Below are 15,972 nucleotides of genomic sequence, written 5' to 3'. Positions count from 1 at the left end.
AAAATCAGCAATAAACACACACACACACACACACACACACACACACACACACAGAGTCATCATTTTTACCAAACTACAGGAGTACAAATGACAAAGTTTTGCAAAATACAAATGTTCACTTTTGTTGTATTTCAAATTTTGAGGAAAAGGCTATATAACACCCAACAGGGTAGATTCATTCCAAAGATACTGAACAGTCTACTAACGTGGGAATAAGAAATAAACATTGCCTGCTTTTTTTTTTAATTTATTGGGAGGGGTGGGGGTAGAGTGAGAAAATATAATCATATTTCAGCAAAAGCCCATATCTCAACCTCAGGCGTCTTTATGTCCCAAGGGTAATATTTCCATTCCACTCCTAATGGAACAAATTTCTAATCAGAATATGTATTCAAAAATAATTGAGGCAATGCAATGTCAACACATCAGCACTCCCGGGCGCTAGGAGTCAGCTCAGCACGCTCTGGGTGCGGCAGAGCCAGGCAAGGCCGGCAGGCAGGCTTGGTGCGGGAGGGGTGGGGGGTGGGCAAGGACGGGCAAGCACTTTGCTCCTCTCCGGGTGCCTCAGAGAGTGTTTGCAAGAAAGCTTCTGGGCCGGAAGATGCCAACCTGAACACGTTAAAGGAAGAGATGGCATCGTATGGGTCCAGACCAGGACCTCAGCTTTCCAATCAGCATCAGCGTCAACTTTTATAAAATTATTGAGAATTCTTAAAGCAACAGTCACCTCTGAAAAGGTTAACACTGCCCCTAGATTTTGAAATTATTAAAACCTTAGGGCGCCACGTACTATTGAATATATTTTGTGATGCCCTGAAAAAGTCCAGGGACATGAATTCAGGTTCCTTCAAGTGTGACAGTATATAGAGAATTATTGTAGCTGGGTAATGAGCAATGGAAGTTCATTATACTAACTTTCTACTTTTAAATGTGGTTGATATTTTCATAATAAAAAGGGGGGGAAAGAGATTTCTTTCAATATATTTTATGTTCACAATGTTACTGACTTTTCCTTTGGAAATATATGAGATGTAATTTATGTGTATGATGACTTAAGACTCTAACAAGCAGTCTGAAATTTTTAAAAACCCACCAAGCATGATGTTGATGATTAAAAAAAAAAAAAAATTCCTTCATTCCTGAAAAAAATTTTACCATGATCTATAATGCTAGAAGAAGTGCGCCTAAACAAATGCAGTGCTACCATCTGCCGGGCATTCGCACAGTGTGACAAAATAGACTGGTAATTAACTGCTTTCCTACCGAAATCTGCCAGCTTTAACTCCCCCGTGTCACTGATCAGAAGGTTCTGTGGTTTCAGGTCTCTGTGCAAAATATAACGCTGGTGGATGTAAGACAGCCCTCGCAGCAACTGAAATAAAAACAACTGAAAAAATAGGGAGAGAAAAGTTAAAATCTGAACACAGATAAATGCCAGTTTCTACATACAGTCTGCCAAGTACTTGTATTTATTAAAAATGGGTACTCCCATCACTAAATTGCCTACCAAATTATTTAAACAGAATGTATACAAAGGTATGGAAAGCCCTTGTTTATTAAGAAGCAAATCTGAAAATTTCTAACAATCCATCATGTCAACCCAGAGTGATACCTCCTCAGCCAAAGAGATATATAATTCAATCTGTGTTCTATAAATTAAGCAAGATGTAAAGAATCAATTCTTTATAATATTTGATTTCCTCAAGCCTAAAATAATGTTTAAGACAGAGAAAAAATCTATCCATAACATTAAAAGACGCAAAATATTTTACCAAGTTTATGTAAATGTGCACGTTTAACTCCATAGAAACAGCATAAACATGATACCCAAGGATTCGCCCATTAACATGCTTTAAGGAATGAAAAGATAAGATGATTTCAAATAATTAAAACTAAAACAGTCCCATGGTCCAATTAATACTACATTGTAATTATACTGCTTTTGCACATATGGCTGCAGAGATTAGGCCATTACCTAAAGACAGACATGTACCTTCACTAATTACAGAACAGACCCATCAAAAAGGAAAGGAAACTCAGAAAACAGAGAAATAAAAAATTCAAGAGTAATACTTTTGTAAGAAATTTAACGAAGCGACTGAAGGCCTTCTCTGTTTAGTTTCATATTGGATCATATCAAATATGTCTATGTTGATAACAAAACATGTGATTCACTAGGCTGTCCAATATTCTGTTTATGAAAAAGGGAGTATTTTTAAACAATTTACTAGCCAAAATAAACCTAATTGACATAGTTTTTGAAAATTAATCTTCTAAAACAAAAATAAAAACAAATGTTTTAAGTGCCATTGGCGTTCTAGTCTATACAATCAGCTAGTAACAAAAGGCAGCTTCAGGAAAATCTTAAATGGGTAAGTTGTCAAAGATGGATGGTATCAAGATTCCAGAATATTCGAATGGAAAAAGACTGGCAACTCCTTGAGGGCCCTGGAAGCTAGCATTTGTGGAATATTTTCCAACTAACTAGGGGCTATAAAAGCCAAGTCAATTGTTTACAGGGTAGATACCTTCAAATAACAGTAAGATGAATTCATTTCAAAATCTTTGGATGTAATAATATGCTGTGGAGCAGTCAAGGCTGAGGACCATTATTTCCAGGATCTAAGCATCAGAAAGTAAAGTCTCTTTTGTGTTAGGCTACATTCAATCCCTGGCTCAGGAACCTTAGGAAGCAAACACTTGACAACTCTTCTCCACCCTCCCTGTTAGCAGATGGAAAGACTTAGCTCCATCACCAGCAGCTTCCAGCTGCCTTCACTTCTAATAGCCGCTGCACCCTGAAGCCTAATGCTCACCATTTCTAAGAAAATCCATATTCCTTCAGCTCAGAAGGGAAAAAGAGTGAGTGAACAAAGCCACTCCATTTCTTCAATAGCTTTACGAAAGAACAATAAACACAAAGGGAGACCCTACAACAAATGAAATTAATTGGTGAGCACACAATCAACAGTATGCAGACGATGTATTATTGAATTTTACACCTGAAACTTATATGTTATTAACCAATGCTACCCTAATAAATGTAACGCATTTGTTAAAATTTTAAAATAATAACCTGATTTTGAGAAGACAGTTTGGCATTTGGCGAGGTGCTAACTAATTTGGGGGCGTAGCCGACTTCTCAGAACGTGATTGTCTATCCAGCCGTGGCAGTGCATTTTAGTTTAACAAACACACACCAAGTGCCAGCTGCCATTCTATGCATCATAGAATATGAGGTCATTTAATCTCTGTAAGAATTTTAATGAAGAAGCTACTTCTATCATCTATGCATTAGTGAGGAGGACATGGAGCAGTTTCTCAAAGTCACACAGCAATTAAGCGGCAGAGCCAGAACTCAAACCAGGCAGCCTGGCTCCGAAGGCCATGCCTTTAACCACAACACTACAGGAATCTTGGGCAGAAATCAAAACAAGTAGGCAAAGTATTGATGTAAAGGCTGCTTTGCAGGATAAAGTCTGGGCATTTAACACCATGGCCTTCAAGGCCACTGAGCTGAGCCCTGATCCACCTGAGTGCTCAGGAGTCATCACTCTATATTCCCTGACTCCAAGCAATCTCACCCACCCCCACGCTCAGAGCACACAACCCTTTACCTTTGTTCTCAACTCTCCTCTGACAGAAAGCCCTCTGTCCCCTTTGCCTGCTACTCTCCATGTATATCTTAGGTCTCTTCTCAAGAATCGCTCCTCCCTGGAGCCTTCCCTGACCACCTCTCCACACCTTCACTCCCCTACAGGTCTACATGAGGTGCTCCCCCTCTGGGCTCCGACAGCACCCTCTGCACATGTCTACGGCAGTACAGCATCATCCTACCTCCCACAGACTGTGCCTTTCTAAGCTGGTGCACAGCGGACACCCCTATACTGCTAATGTGATTTCTAAACCGAACTTAAGAGACTTCTGGATGCAGCAGATACAAAAATGACAGGTAGGAAATGATGGAATAGAATTCTCTAGAAGCTAAGTGTAGAAGTGGGTACATCAAACAGTCCCAAAGGGCTCTTCTTTTAATATCTTTCCTAATTAATGAAAATATATAATCCGCATGCTAATAATACACATGTTATCCAAATAGGATAACATATTAAAGGAGATTACAAAAATCAGTGTTAGGAAAGGATGAAACTACACACTCCAGTAACAACTGGACAAACTAAGCTCCCAATATGACAGACAGAGCCAAACATTAAGCTATAGCCCCAAACAAATGTTTAGATCTTTGAGCAATACACAGTAAGGATGAATTCCCATAGAATATATCCACTCAGGCTTTGTCAACCATGTGCCAGGTGCTGCCATGGAAGAGGGGTGCAAAGATGAACAGAATATAAGATGTAGGCCCTGGACTCAGGAACTCACAGGCCCCGGGGTGTAAGGGGCAGATAAACACACAATCGCCGCTTCAGGAGGTCTGCACTGTAACAGCAACACAAACTGAGTGTACTGAAGACATAGAGGAGAAAGGATCTAGCACCAACAGCAACAAAAATGTAGAACTGATTCTGCCGTTATACGAAGAGAAGCCCTATGGAAGGGATGAGTGATAGGAAACCTGTCACTCTAAAGACAGAATTCATTACACATAACACTTTAATAGAAAACCCAATGGATCATTCGCTAGATGCACAAGTTGAAATGATGTGTTATATGACAAACCCCTTGCTTTTATGAGGGAAAATATTGAGGAAACCAAGCAAGCAGATCACTAGATAAATTAAGAAGAAAAACTTAAAAGATAACATATGAAATGTAAAGCTACCAATTCACCATCATAAAAGTAATGCTAACAAGAGGACAACAGTAGACTTAATGAAAACATTAGAAATAACACTGGAATGTGCTTAACAGAATATGCACTACTGGCTAACGGTGGTAAGGCTATAAGGAAGCAGAGGCCACGCTGCGTTAAATAAAATATCCTATGGAATGTTCTTTGGAAATGTCTTGAGAACTCAAGTCTTGGGGATTTCTTTCTTTAGACCAGTAGGCAAGTACCTAACTTTTCCATGTAAATTTTTGAGAAAGCCACTTCAATTGCTCATTGTATAAATCACCATGCAACAAGATATATTTGATCCTGGTGAAAACCAGAAGACACTATGAGAACAAGAGGGACCACCAAAAATCAGTCACATGCAGATAAAAAATAAAAAATCACCTTTGGTATTTGCTAATAAAACATAGTAACCATCAATGGAATATCAGTTCCCAAAAAGAAGGGGGACCAATACTAACTGAAGGCTTACTCTAGTTTAAACGCTGGTCCAAGTACTTTTACATGTATCATTTAATTCTTTCCATTTTTGGTTCTATATTTTTCCATTTCTTTGAAACAAATGAGAAAACTAAAGCTCTCAATGCACAAGAAACACTCAAATTCATCCAACCATCACACAGTGCTTGTGAACTTTCCACTACCCCTCATTATCTTAAGTGAGATTGATGCTTAATAAATGCAGGAATGAAGAGTTATACACTCAATATAAGCAAAATACTTTTATTAAGTGAACCCAAGTTTGCAAGTCTCAATTAGCAAGTTATGTAATGAACCTGTGATTACTGAATTTGTTTTTGCTATTTCAAAACCTCTTAGAAATAAATAACATGGTAGAAGACAGCTGTTGTACTGAAGATGAAACAACAACATATTCGAAACTCGCTTTCTGTCTTTTCACTGTGGTAACCATAAGGTCTTCCTATGACCACCTTGTCACCTCAGGATATTTCACTCAACTTTATAAAAGGAGATTCCTCCAAATTCTTCAGTATGATCACTGAAGATTTATATCCTAGTTTGAAACATGTTCACTTTCTGCAATCAAAACCCCAATGGGAAAATGCCTTAAATAACAATGATATGATGAACAGGGACACTTGCCAGCAGCAGGTCTATCTATAGCCCAGTTGCCTTGCCATCCCCTGCAGGAAGCAGCTCGGATTCTCAGTGCCATGGTGTAGACTACTTGGGAATAATCTTTAATACTATTCCCTTCTTAAACTCTTCAGGCTCTATGCAGGTAAAAAATATCAACATAAGTCCTTTGATCGAAACTTTTAGAGTAAATGTTGGTAAAAAGCACACATTATTAGACTCAATGTGTTGTATTTATTACTGAGAAGATGTACTGGCACTTGCAGTAAGCAACAAGTTTTATTTTCCCTCTCCTTCAAAGTGTAAAGGTGTGTGATCAGATGCTATTTGTTTCAATGTTTAGAGTCACTGAGTTCCAGGAATGGTCTGAAATGCATGCATTATTTAATATATGTGGGCCCACTTAATAAGAGACTAAGCACGGGTGAACTTCCTTTAAGGAATATCCAGGTTCTTTTAGGGATTACAGAAGGAAATGAACTCCTGCCTTACAGCACACAACCAATTCTTACAAAATAGTTAAGCTGCTTTTTTGCCTTCTGGGGACCAAGCTTGTCAACACCTCTGTATTTTAGGTTTCTCATCTTGAAAATGACTGATTGAGTCTTAGATAATAGTCATTCATGCTTTAATATTGTACCATTCCATTATTTTATGAATAGCAAATGGAGGGCACTCTACAAATCAACAACTGCAATAACTGCCATTTGTTAGGCCCTTACTGTGATAGACATTGTACCATTTTATATTCATTTAGATAATTTACTCCTCCCAAGACCTCTGTCAGAAAGATATTATTATTCCTATTTCATAGAGAAAGAAATAAAGATTCAGAGAAATTAAATGAATTGGCCAAAGGGACACATCGCAAGTTAAGAGGTAGTACTGGTAATTTGAACCCATTTTTGTCTGGCTCAGATACCCACAATTAAGAGTATGGCTTCTGTACTATTTGATTTTTCAAAAAGTATGTGTACTATTTCTAAAAGTAGTTCAGATTGTGTGAACCCAAGACTAGGCAATGTGACACTGGCAAATAAAGCAAAATTGTCCATGGGTAATAAATGCTTCAAATAATATGCTCCATGTTTAACACTGTATTAGTTAAAAACCCATAAACTACACAAAGAGTAAATTATTTGGGCATCAAACTTTCTAAAAATGAAAAATAATTAGAAACTTGGAAATCCCCAAATTTCTAATGAATGTCAAAATATTTTATAACATGCATCCGATAATGGTTTCATCATAAAATTAGGTCTCCTTCAATTTTTAAAAGCCCCAGAGTAATTCATGATTCATTCCATTTGGTTGAGTTTCAAATTTGAAAATGCCTAATGCAAATATCAAATCTTAACTTGTAATACAATGTACACAATTCACATCCAAACATCTATTTTTCAAAGCATCATTACAATCCCATTGTTGAATTTTTTTAAAAGAATACTTAGAAGGTTATACAAAGATATAAAGGAGACAAGAATAAAACCCTACATATTCAAAGTTATGGTATAATGTATGTCACTCTGGACATGCTTGACGATATTAAGTGTGCTACTGGGATGGTATAAGACACAAATGGCATTAGGTCATAGATATGCATGTACTTTTTTTTGCCATGTACTGCGGATGGGTCCAAATCTTGGAAAACCTGAATAGGAGGGAAAGCCTGTCCTGCCACTTTTGCTCCTTTCGAGTTCTTCCATTCAGCTTTCTGCTTCAAGGTTCTGAGACACATCCCTACATAATAATCAACAATTTAAATTACATTCTCTAAGATATTTGAATATTAATATTTTATTCCTGAAGAGGACAACTTTCTGGAAAGGAATAACCGAAAAAATGAGAATTTAAGGTACTTAGGCAAGCTCTGTGGGGAAAGATATTGCACAATTTCTGTAATCCTTGAGCAGAACCGGCCCCTCATCCCGCCCTCTCTTCCAGGGGATCTCAAGCAAGGTGTTGTTCCAGGCACGGAGCCACCCAAAGTGAGCAGGCAGACTGAAGCCATGGGAACCAGAGCTGAGATGCTTACAAGGAGTCAAATGGGGATTATGAAACCTCTTTTTTTTTTTTTTTGCAAAGTTTCTTAGAAAAAGCTCTACTATAGTAAGTGGGTTTCCAAGTTATTAGGGTTTTTATGTAAGATGAAGAGGGCTGAAATGAGAATTTTCCCTTTAATAAAGCTGGTTAGCAGCTTAAAATTAGTTTTAGAAATATTCCCTAGCTGACTACAAACAAAATGATAAAACTTAAGCTACTGATTTTCATAGCTACCCAAAATAATTTTCCCAGAGAAAACCTGAAATAGTCATTTCAAGGAATTCAAACAATATAATCTTAAGATCGGTCATTGTCAAGTTTCTGTCTGGCAACGTGGTTGAGAATTACACAACAGACCTGATTGATACTCACTTATTAGAACTAAAAAAGAAATAGCACAAAATACAAATTTTTACTCAACTTCATTTGTGAATGATGTTACTCTCCCCCAACTACAAGGCCATTCTTTTTTAAACACAACAGAAAGAAATAAAATAGAATTTAAAATGGTTTTACTGCCTAAAGTAACATCTTAGGCACTAAATCAAATGAATTTTCTTAAATGTCAAATGATAAGGGTAGTGTAACTTTTTTAAAAGGAGATGCTGACTGAAACATTGACGAAGGTGATGAATCTTGGAGTGTAAAGGGCTTGTACAAATTGTATCAAAGAGAAAAATAAATTTGAAATGGAATGCAGAAAACACTTGGATTTTGGATACATATGATCAACAAACCTCTCTGTACATACATCCTTTGAGAGAGGCCTTAAGTAATAGGAATTTACATATTATGAGAAAATATCTATGATATGCACTGGCCAGTCACATAAAGGTGGTGCCTGTTCGAGACAATCAGAAAAATCCCTGGGAGTGTGTGTATACTCTACTTCTCAGGCTGATTTCCCCCTGGGTTCTCATGTTAGTCTTAGAAAACATGCAAACAGAGGGGTCAAATGCAGGATCCATCTTTAAGGGAAACGAGGCAAGGTGAATGGCTTGGAGCTTGAAACCCAGGAGGCTGTATTCCCACTGGGTACTCCCCAAACTGGGTATTTCCATCTTACAATTAAAATATCACATCGCATACTTCCAATGATTGTATCTCATCAATCTTTGGGATGCCTTCTTTTCAATCTGGGTTTTAAAGTACCTCCAGGATCAGCAGATGATGCCACGATACAAAAGGCATGTTCTGAACATTGACTGCAGGCCCCACATCTTAACCAGAAATTCACTACTTAGACCCCCTTCTGAATGTCCAATACAATATGAATTGACACATGAAATTTCACTTTATTGTCAATCCTTTACTTTCTAGATATGAAAGATTATTTTGCTATAACAAAAATAGGATGTAAAAACTCACAAGAAATCTAGACAGGTGCTGAGACTTGATGTCAAATTTTTAAAACAGTCTTTAACAGAGTCATGAAATAATTATATTTCTCAAAATATAGTATGAGGAAAGGCTCTATAATATTCACAGTAATGTAGTAGGAATCATTACCAGCTACATGAGAGCTCTAATTCAGAATATGGAGAAAACCGGGTGTTATCTCATTTTCGATCTGAACATCAGAAAGTCTCATTTAGGAACCAATTCTCAGCGCCATCTGTATAAGACAATCTTAATTTGGCATAATATTATTCTGCCTGCTGCACACCTGCTTGTTCTCTGGACTATGAAAGAAAAACAGCAATTTTTCAACTACAATGATTCTCATCTTTTTAAATTAATATAGATATTGAAATAAAAAACGTAACTCAGCTTTATACCAACAGGATTCCCGATACTTGTAGCAAATGTGTTTTCTAGAAACATCACTAAGATAACATTGAAATGAAGGTACATTACATAAAAACACAGGAAGACCCAATGTCGTAATCGTAATAAGGTTGGAGCATCCACACTTCTGCATATCAACTGGAGACAGCATCAATTAATTTCTTTTTTTTTTAAATTTTCATTCTCTCATGCTTATCAATTTTTAAAGACCACAAGAAGAACTGAATAAAGAATGAGATTTAGACTGTTATGGTCATTTTTTAACTCAATGATCAAACTAAAAGTCAAAATCTCTGTATATCACAGAGAATTGTAAAATGAAGAACTAATACAAGTTCTGCATTCAACCCAGCTATGAGTCCCAAATCCCAATAATATTCATAGTAAAAGGTTTATGAAGAGGGGAAAAGAATTAGCTACCTTACAAAATAAAAAAATCTAACCAGTTTCCTACATATCAATTATCATTTTCTAGCAATTGGTTGCTAGATTTTTAATTATCATAAATATTTATAGCAAAGCCAATGTCCTCCGGCTTTTGATTCAGGTTTTAAATTGCCCTCTAAGTAATTAACTGCTAAAATTACCCATTTGTCTAAAATTGACATTATACTAAGAAATAAACCATTAGTTAATAGTGAATATTTATTTCAGAGTGCCATGTTGAGAATAGACACATTTTGTAGGCAATTAAAGTAGCAAAGTGATTCTAGAAATTTAGTTAAATTGGCAATTTTTCTTATGAGTTTATTCCAGTGCATATAAGAAATATACATCAAGAAAGATAAAACTTTAATAGATGTTTTGCTGGGAATTAGTATAAAGTTTCCAGACTATTTCATGCTGTTCTAATTGTTCTTTTTTTCTTTCCATTCTTCAGTGATACATGGCCTTTGTAATGCTTGAAATTCTACCTGACTCACACTAAAGAACAATCTCCTCAATTCTTAGGTGCATGACACCCCATACTTTTACAATAAACAAAGATATATGAAATATAAACAAATATATGTTCATTTTAGAATCCAAGATAAATATTTAAAATATTTCTACACATTGCCATGTGCATAGTGATGAAACTAAAAGTCAAAATCACCAAATTTAGAAGCAAATGGATTTGATCACTGTATTCCTTCTGTTCACCATAATCAATATTCAGTATCTATTACAATCCAAATATTTAATGATGTATTTAATTTAGCTAAATACAAAGCTTTGGTGTTATTAAAAGAAGATTCACTCTTAAAGGTTATAGCTTCGCTCACCTGGTTTTCACATCTCCTTAAATTTATAGAGAACCATTACAAGGTCTCATTTTAGCTCAACTGTATTTTTTTTTAATTAACATCTAGCCCACTGTTATGAACAGCTATTAACTTAGTAAATATTATTCTCATGGTCTTCATTTCGCATTCACAGATTTGAGTGACAATAAATATCACCGCATGAAAAAAATATGCTAATACATCAAACAGAAATACCAGTGGGGCATCTGTCACTATGTCGCAGTCAGACTTCTTTGAGAATACTTTCACCTGCAGTGCAGATCCTAAATGTAACCCTGGAGGAGTGCAGTGTCTCTAAGCGGCAAACAATGAAGAAAAGTCAGTACATAATTAGGTGAGTGGCCTCCCATGGAAACCGACATGAAATAAGGGCCGTCTGCTTTTGTGCACTGCAATTCAGATGCCAAAGCCCAGGCATTAACAAGATGCTTTCTATTTTCTAACTTCCCATACCCCTCAGAGAAGGTGCAACTATTATCTTCAATAGGAAAAATGATGTTAAACCTATATGACTGAGTGCATATAAAGTCACAAATAATAAGCGAATTACAGTAATTGTGTGTATTAGTCATGCCAGATAGAGAAAAAAAACACTAGACAGAGTCGAAACGCCCCCTTTAATTTCAATGGTCTTGATCTTTATTTTATATAAAATGTGGCAGCTGAAATGGATGACTATTCTAGGATGTGAATCATGGAACAGGCGTAGCTACAACACAATCACGTGAAGAGGTGTTTTTCTTTTTAAATTACATCCACATTTAATGTTTAAATTATTATGATCATGGAAATGTTGTTTTCAGCTGAGGTGTCGTTTAATATGAACACTTTCCTTTGCCCCTGCACAACAATTTGTTTTTTTCTAGTGTTGGCAATGATCTAGTTCTTTTGTCCATGGGTTTGTTTTCCTTTGCTTAGTTTTCTTTTGTAGTTACCACTAATCCAGCACACAACTCTTCTCCCATCCTGTAAATCTGCTTAAACACATAGGTATTCTCTCTAATAATTCTTCCTCTTGGAAATCTCTCCTGGAGACATGTGACTTGCTCCAATTGGCCTGGTGGGTTACCCTCCCAGCCTGATGCATCACTGTCATCCTGGGATTCTTTTCACTCTTGTCCTGAGGCTCTCCTCCACCTCTCTCCTCTGGTGGCCTCTGTGCCTGGTGTCTTTGTCTTCTCTGCCTTGGTTTGTGCCCAGTTCTAGTGGAGTACATGTTTATGTAGCTTCCTGAAAAAAACTGCAAAGCAGGCAAAATTTCCAACTCCTTGAACATCTGAAAATAATTGTTTTACCCTCACTCTTCACTGGTAGTTAGTATAGAATACTAGGTTGGAAATAATTTACATCAGAACGTTCAAGCCATTGCCCACTGCCATCTCCCTTCCAGTGTTGCTGTTGAAAAGCCCAGTGCCGCCCTGGCCGCTGTGGCTCAGTTGGTTGGAGCATTGTCCCATACACCAAAAGGCTGTGGGTTCAATTCCCAGTCAGAGCACATAACGAGGCTGCGGGTTCAATCCCCAGTTGGGGCACATACAGGAGGCAACCAATCAATGTTTCTCTCTCACATCAAAGTTCCTCTCCCTCTCTCTCTCTCTTTTGGTGTTGCATCTAATTTTCTTTACATTATTTCTATGCTGACTGCACATCTCATTCCCCACTAAGTTGTCACCATGCCCTAGGAGGCGTCAACTCCTGCAGTAGTAAATCTTATTTCCTGCCATGGTACAACCTGTACTTGGAATAAGTGGCAAACACGAAGCCTCTGAAGTATGATGAGCAACCTTAGGGTGAAAGAAAAGCTTACGAAACTAGATTAAGAGAAGCTGAAATACCATTTCCGGGAGTGAACTTACAAATGCTACAAAAATCACCATTGACACTGGCCCGAGGGCAGTGAACACGGAGATACTTTGTGGAATGACCTTTCTTTGTTTGTTTCACCAACAAAATACTCCATCAATATTTGTCCCAAACTAATGACACACAAAGGGGGAGTGAGAAAACCAAGTAAGAATAATAAAAACCCAGTGATGCCATGGTTCTTTGAAAAGATTCATTTAGCTCTTTAATCTCAATCCTGTCACTGCAATTAGAAGCCAGGAAGTGAAAATTAGAGCTGCTGTTGATTTCCACTGAGGCTGTTAGTACCCTGGGTTCCCCAAAGCTAAAGGTCTTACTACCTGGGCTCTCTATATATTCCCAGGGTTAAACTAGGGAACAGGAGTAAAGATGTACTGTGCTATTAATTTTAAACCCCGTCAACCCTAGGAAAAGGACATTTAAGATATATATAAATAAGACAATTTGATATGTTTAATTGTAAAAAAAATAAAATTATGCTCATGTGCCATTAACATTTATTAAACATGACCAAGATTAATAAAACAAGTCTCTTCATCTGTTAAAATTTCTCCCCCAATCTAACTATGTATTATTTTTATAAAGCAAAAAATAAATACACAAAACTCATATCAGCATATATATCTCTACAAGCGAAGGGAAAAGCACAAAAGAAAAAACATGCCATGTTGTGAAGAGTGGTGTAGACTACGAATGGGAAGAAACTGGAACATTTTACTTTAGATACATCTATAGTACTTAAGTGATTCTCAGGGTCACGAAATGTAGTCATCTGAGTTACAGAATGTGAGCACATCATTGAACATTCAGGCATAACTTGGTATCTTCTAACTCCCTAACATTTGCCAAAAAGGCTTTTCTATTGTAAGCTTGACATTTTGGGAGAATTCTCAAGATAATTGTGAGGTAAATCATAAAAACTTAGTTATTTTGACACATAGTAATCCAATTTATAGTAAAAGAAATGAAGACAGCAGTAGGAAATAGAACCACTGTTAATTATTTGTATACACAAATGAAAAGTATGCTCTGTGAACTCACCATAACACTGTTTTGGGTCATAATAACACTTATTCATTTATTTTTAATTAATCTTTGCTGTTGAAAGTATTATAGATGCCCCTCCCCATTTTCCGCCATTGGCCCCCTCCCAGGCCTTCACTGCATTATTGTCTGTCCGTGGGTTATGTATATAAATTCTTTGGTTAATCTCTTCCTGTACCTCCCCCTCTGGAATTCCTCAGTCTGTTGCATGCTTCAAAATAATAATACTTTTTTTAAAAAATATATCTTTATTGATCTCAGAGAGAGGAAGGGAGAGGAAGAAAGAGAGATAGAAACATCAATGATGAGAGAGTCACTGATCGGCTGCCTCCTGCACACCCCCGACTGAGGATCGAGCCCGCAACCCGGGCATGTGCCCTGACCGCGAATCGAACCCCGATCACCTGAATCCTAGGTCGACACTCAACCGCTGAGCCACGCCCAGCCGGGCTAATAATGCTTTATATTGACGCTAACTGACACTTCAGTATGGGGTTCCAAGGTAGAGCTACTAAAAATAGTGCTACAACAGGATTCCAGTGGATCTCACTCATTACTGTTTCTCCATGAAGAAAAAATACAATAACATCTAAACAATAATACTCCATTGAAAATATTTAATGTTAAACATGGTTCCCGACTACAACCAATGGCTATGGTTCACTTCGGTATTCTCTGTACACAAACATTTCTTTAAAAGGTAAAGTTATGGTAGAGAGATTAGACTTTGGCTCAAAACAATGCACAAGAAGAATGCTAATAGTTGACTTAAAAAGATCTTTTCCTACCTTCACATTATCTGGATGCAGCCCCCCAGGGTGCTTGTCCATGTACTGACATAAATCAGTGTGCTAGGGAAAAAAAAGAGAAAATGTATTAACGTCCCTCTGGCTACAACATGATGAATCAATATTTTTCGACTTCAAAGTCACCATTACCCTCTGAACAAAGCAAATATAAGACAAGTGGTGGGTTTTTTTTTTAGTTTACGCAATCACATGCTCCTCCAACCCTCATTTTTAAACAATTTCAATCATTACCTTTACCTCTAGGCTCTGTTTATGTTAAATATATCTGTGTATTAGAAGGAATTCATGTCCATAATTTGTTAAATGCCTAATTCCCTTCTCATTGAATATAAATCTTTTAGCTAAAAACAAACAAAACAACCAACCTTAAAATAAGTAGCTTAACTAAGAAACTAAACTAAAACACGCACACATACACAATTAACCAATCCATTTATAATTTCAATTATCTTGTATTTTTCAAGTACAAATGCAGGTTATGATTATTTTGTGTGGAAAAAATACTACAATTAGATCATTATAGTAAAATTACTCACTGGATTTATTTAAATTTCTCTTAGATGTATTCATTAAAAAACAATCTTCAGGTTTCCAAAACTCCTGAATATATTTCAAAAAATATACCTTATAAAATACAAGTACTTTCAAAATTATAAATTAAGACAAAAATACATCCAGATATAACAACAAAAATCCCTATTAATATGCCATTATTCTTTTAAATATCCCAAGCTCAATTTGCCCAGAATTATATATTTCCTTCTTAATGCTTTTCTGTTTATGAACTATAAAGGATTTTGGAAAAAACATGTAAAGTTGCTATTCCAATTTTTCTTGCCTTACTGGAAGATACTATAAAAATTATAACATTTAATCATTCTGTAAAAGCCACTGAACATGAGTAGTTGAGTCCTATTATCAGGAGTCAATTATTGAGAAATCATGATACATATTCAAGAACCTTGCAGTAACCATGGTGACAACAGTTCAGATTCCTTTACTGAGTTTTCATTTCATGCCAGGTGGTAATTGATGAGGATATATGGCAGCATTTAGCATTCATTCGCTATTCGTCATGCCATTTCTTGAGCCCTTATTATGTTCCAGGCACTACACTAGTCACTAAGGACACGTAAGGTGGCCAACTGAAGGGCAAAGGGAAAGAAAATGGGACAGAAGAAATGCTCTTAGATATGTTCTGAGACAATATCGCCTTTATTTTGGACCACAGTCAAGGTGCTTA

At 36.6% G+C, this 15,972-nt stretch overlaps 1 protein-coding gene across 1 annotated transcript in view; it reads right to left on the bottom strand.

The window, feature by feature from the left end:
• Positions 1-15,972, bottom strand: part of CDK14 (cyclin dependent kinase 14) — a 496,763-nt gene that overhangs the window by 236,946 nt on the left and 243,845 nt on the right. Inside the window, exons 7-8 of the mRNA XM_087821147.1 lie at positions 14,709-14,771; positions 1,264-1,387 (exon numbers count right to left, since the gene is read on the bottom strand). Coding sequence (XP_087677273.1) covers positions 1,264-1,387; positions 14,709-14,771 — 187 coding nt within the window. The remainder of the gene's footprint in view (positions 1-1,263; positions 1,388-14,708; positions 14,772-15,972) is intronic.

The sequence above is a fragment of the Miniopterus natalensis genome, chromosome 10 (assembly GCF_054644295.1).
Source record: "Miniopterus natalensis isolate mMinNat1 chromosome 10, mMinNat1.hap1, whole genome shotgun sequence".
NCBI lineage: Eukaryota > Metazoa > Chordata > Mammalia > Chiroptera > Miniopteridae > Miniopterus > Miniopterus natalensis.
Note: the sequence above shows the minus strand (reverse complement) of the source record. Positions and strands in the feature narration are given on the sequence as shown.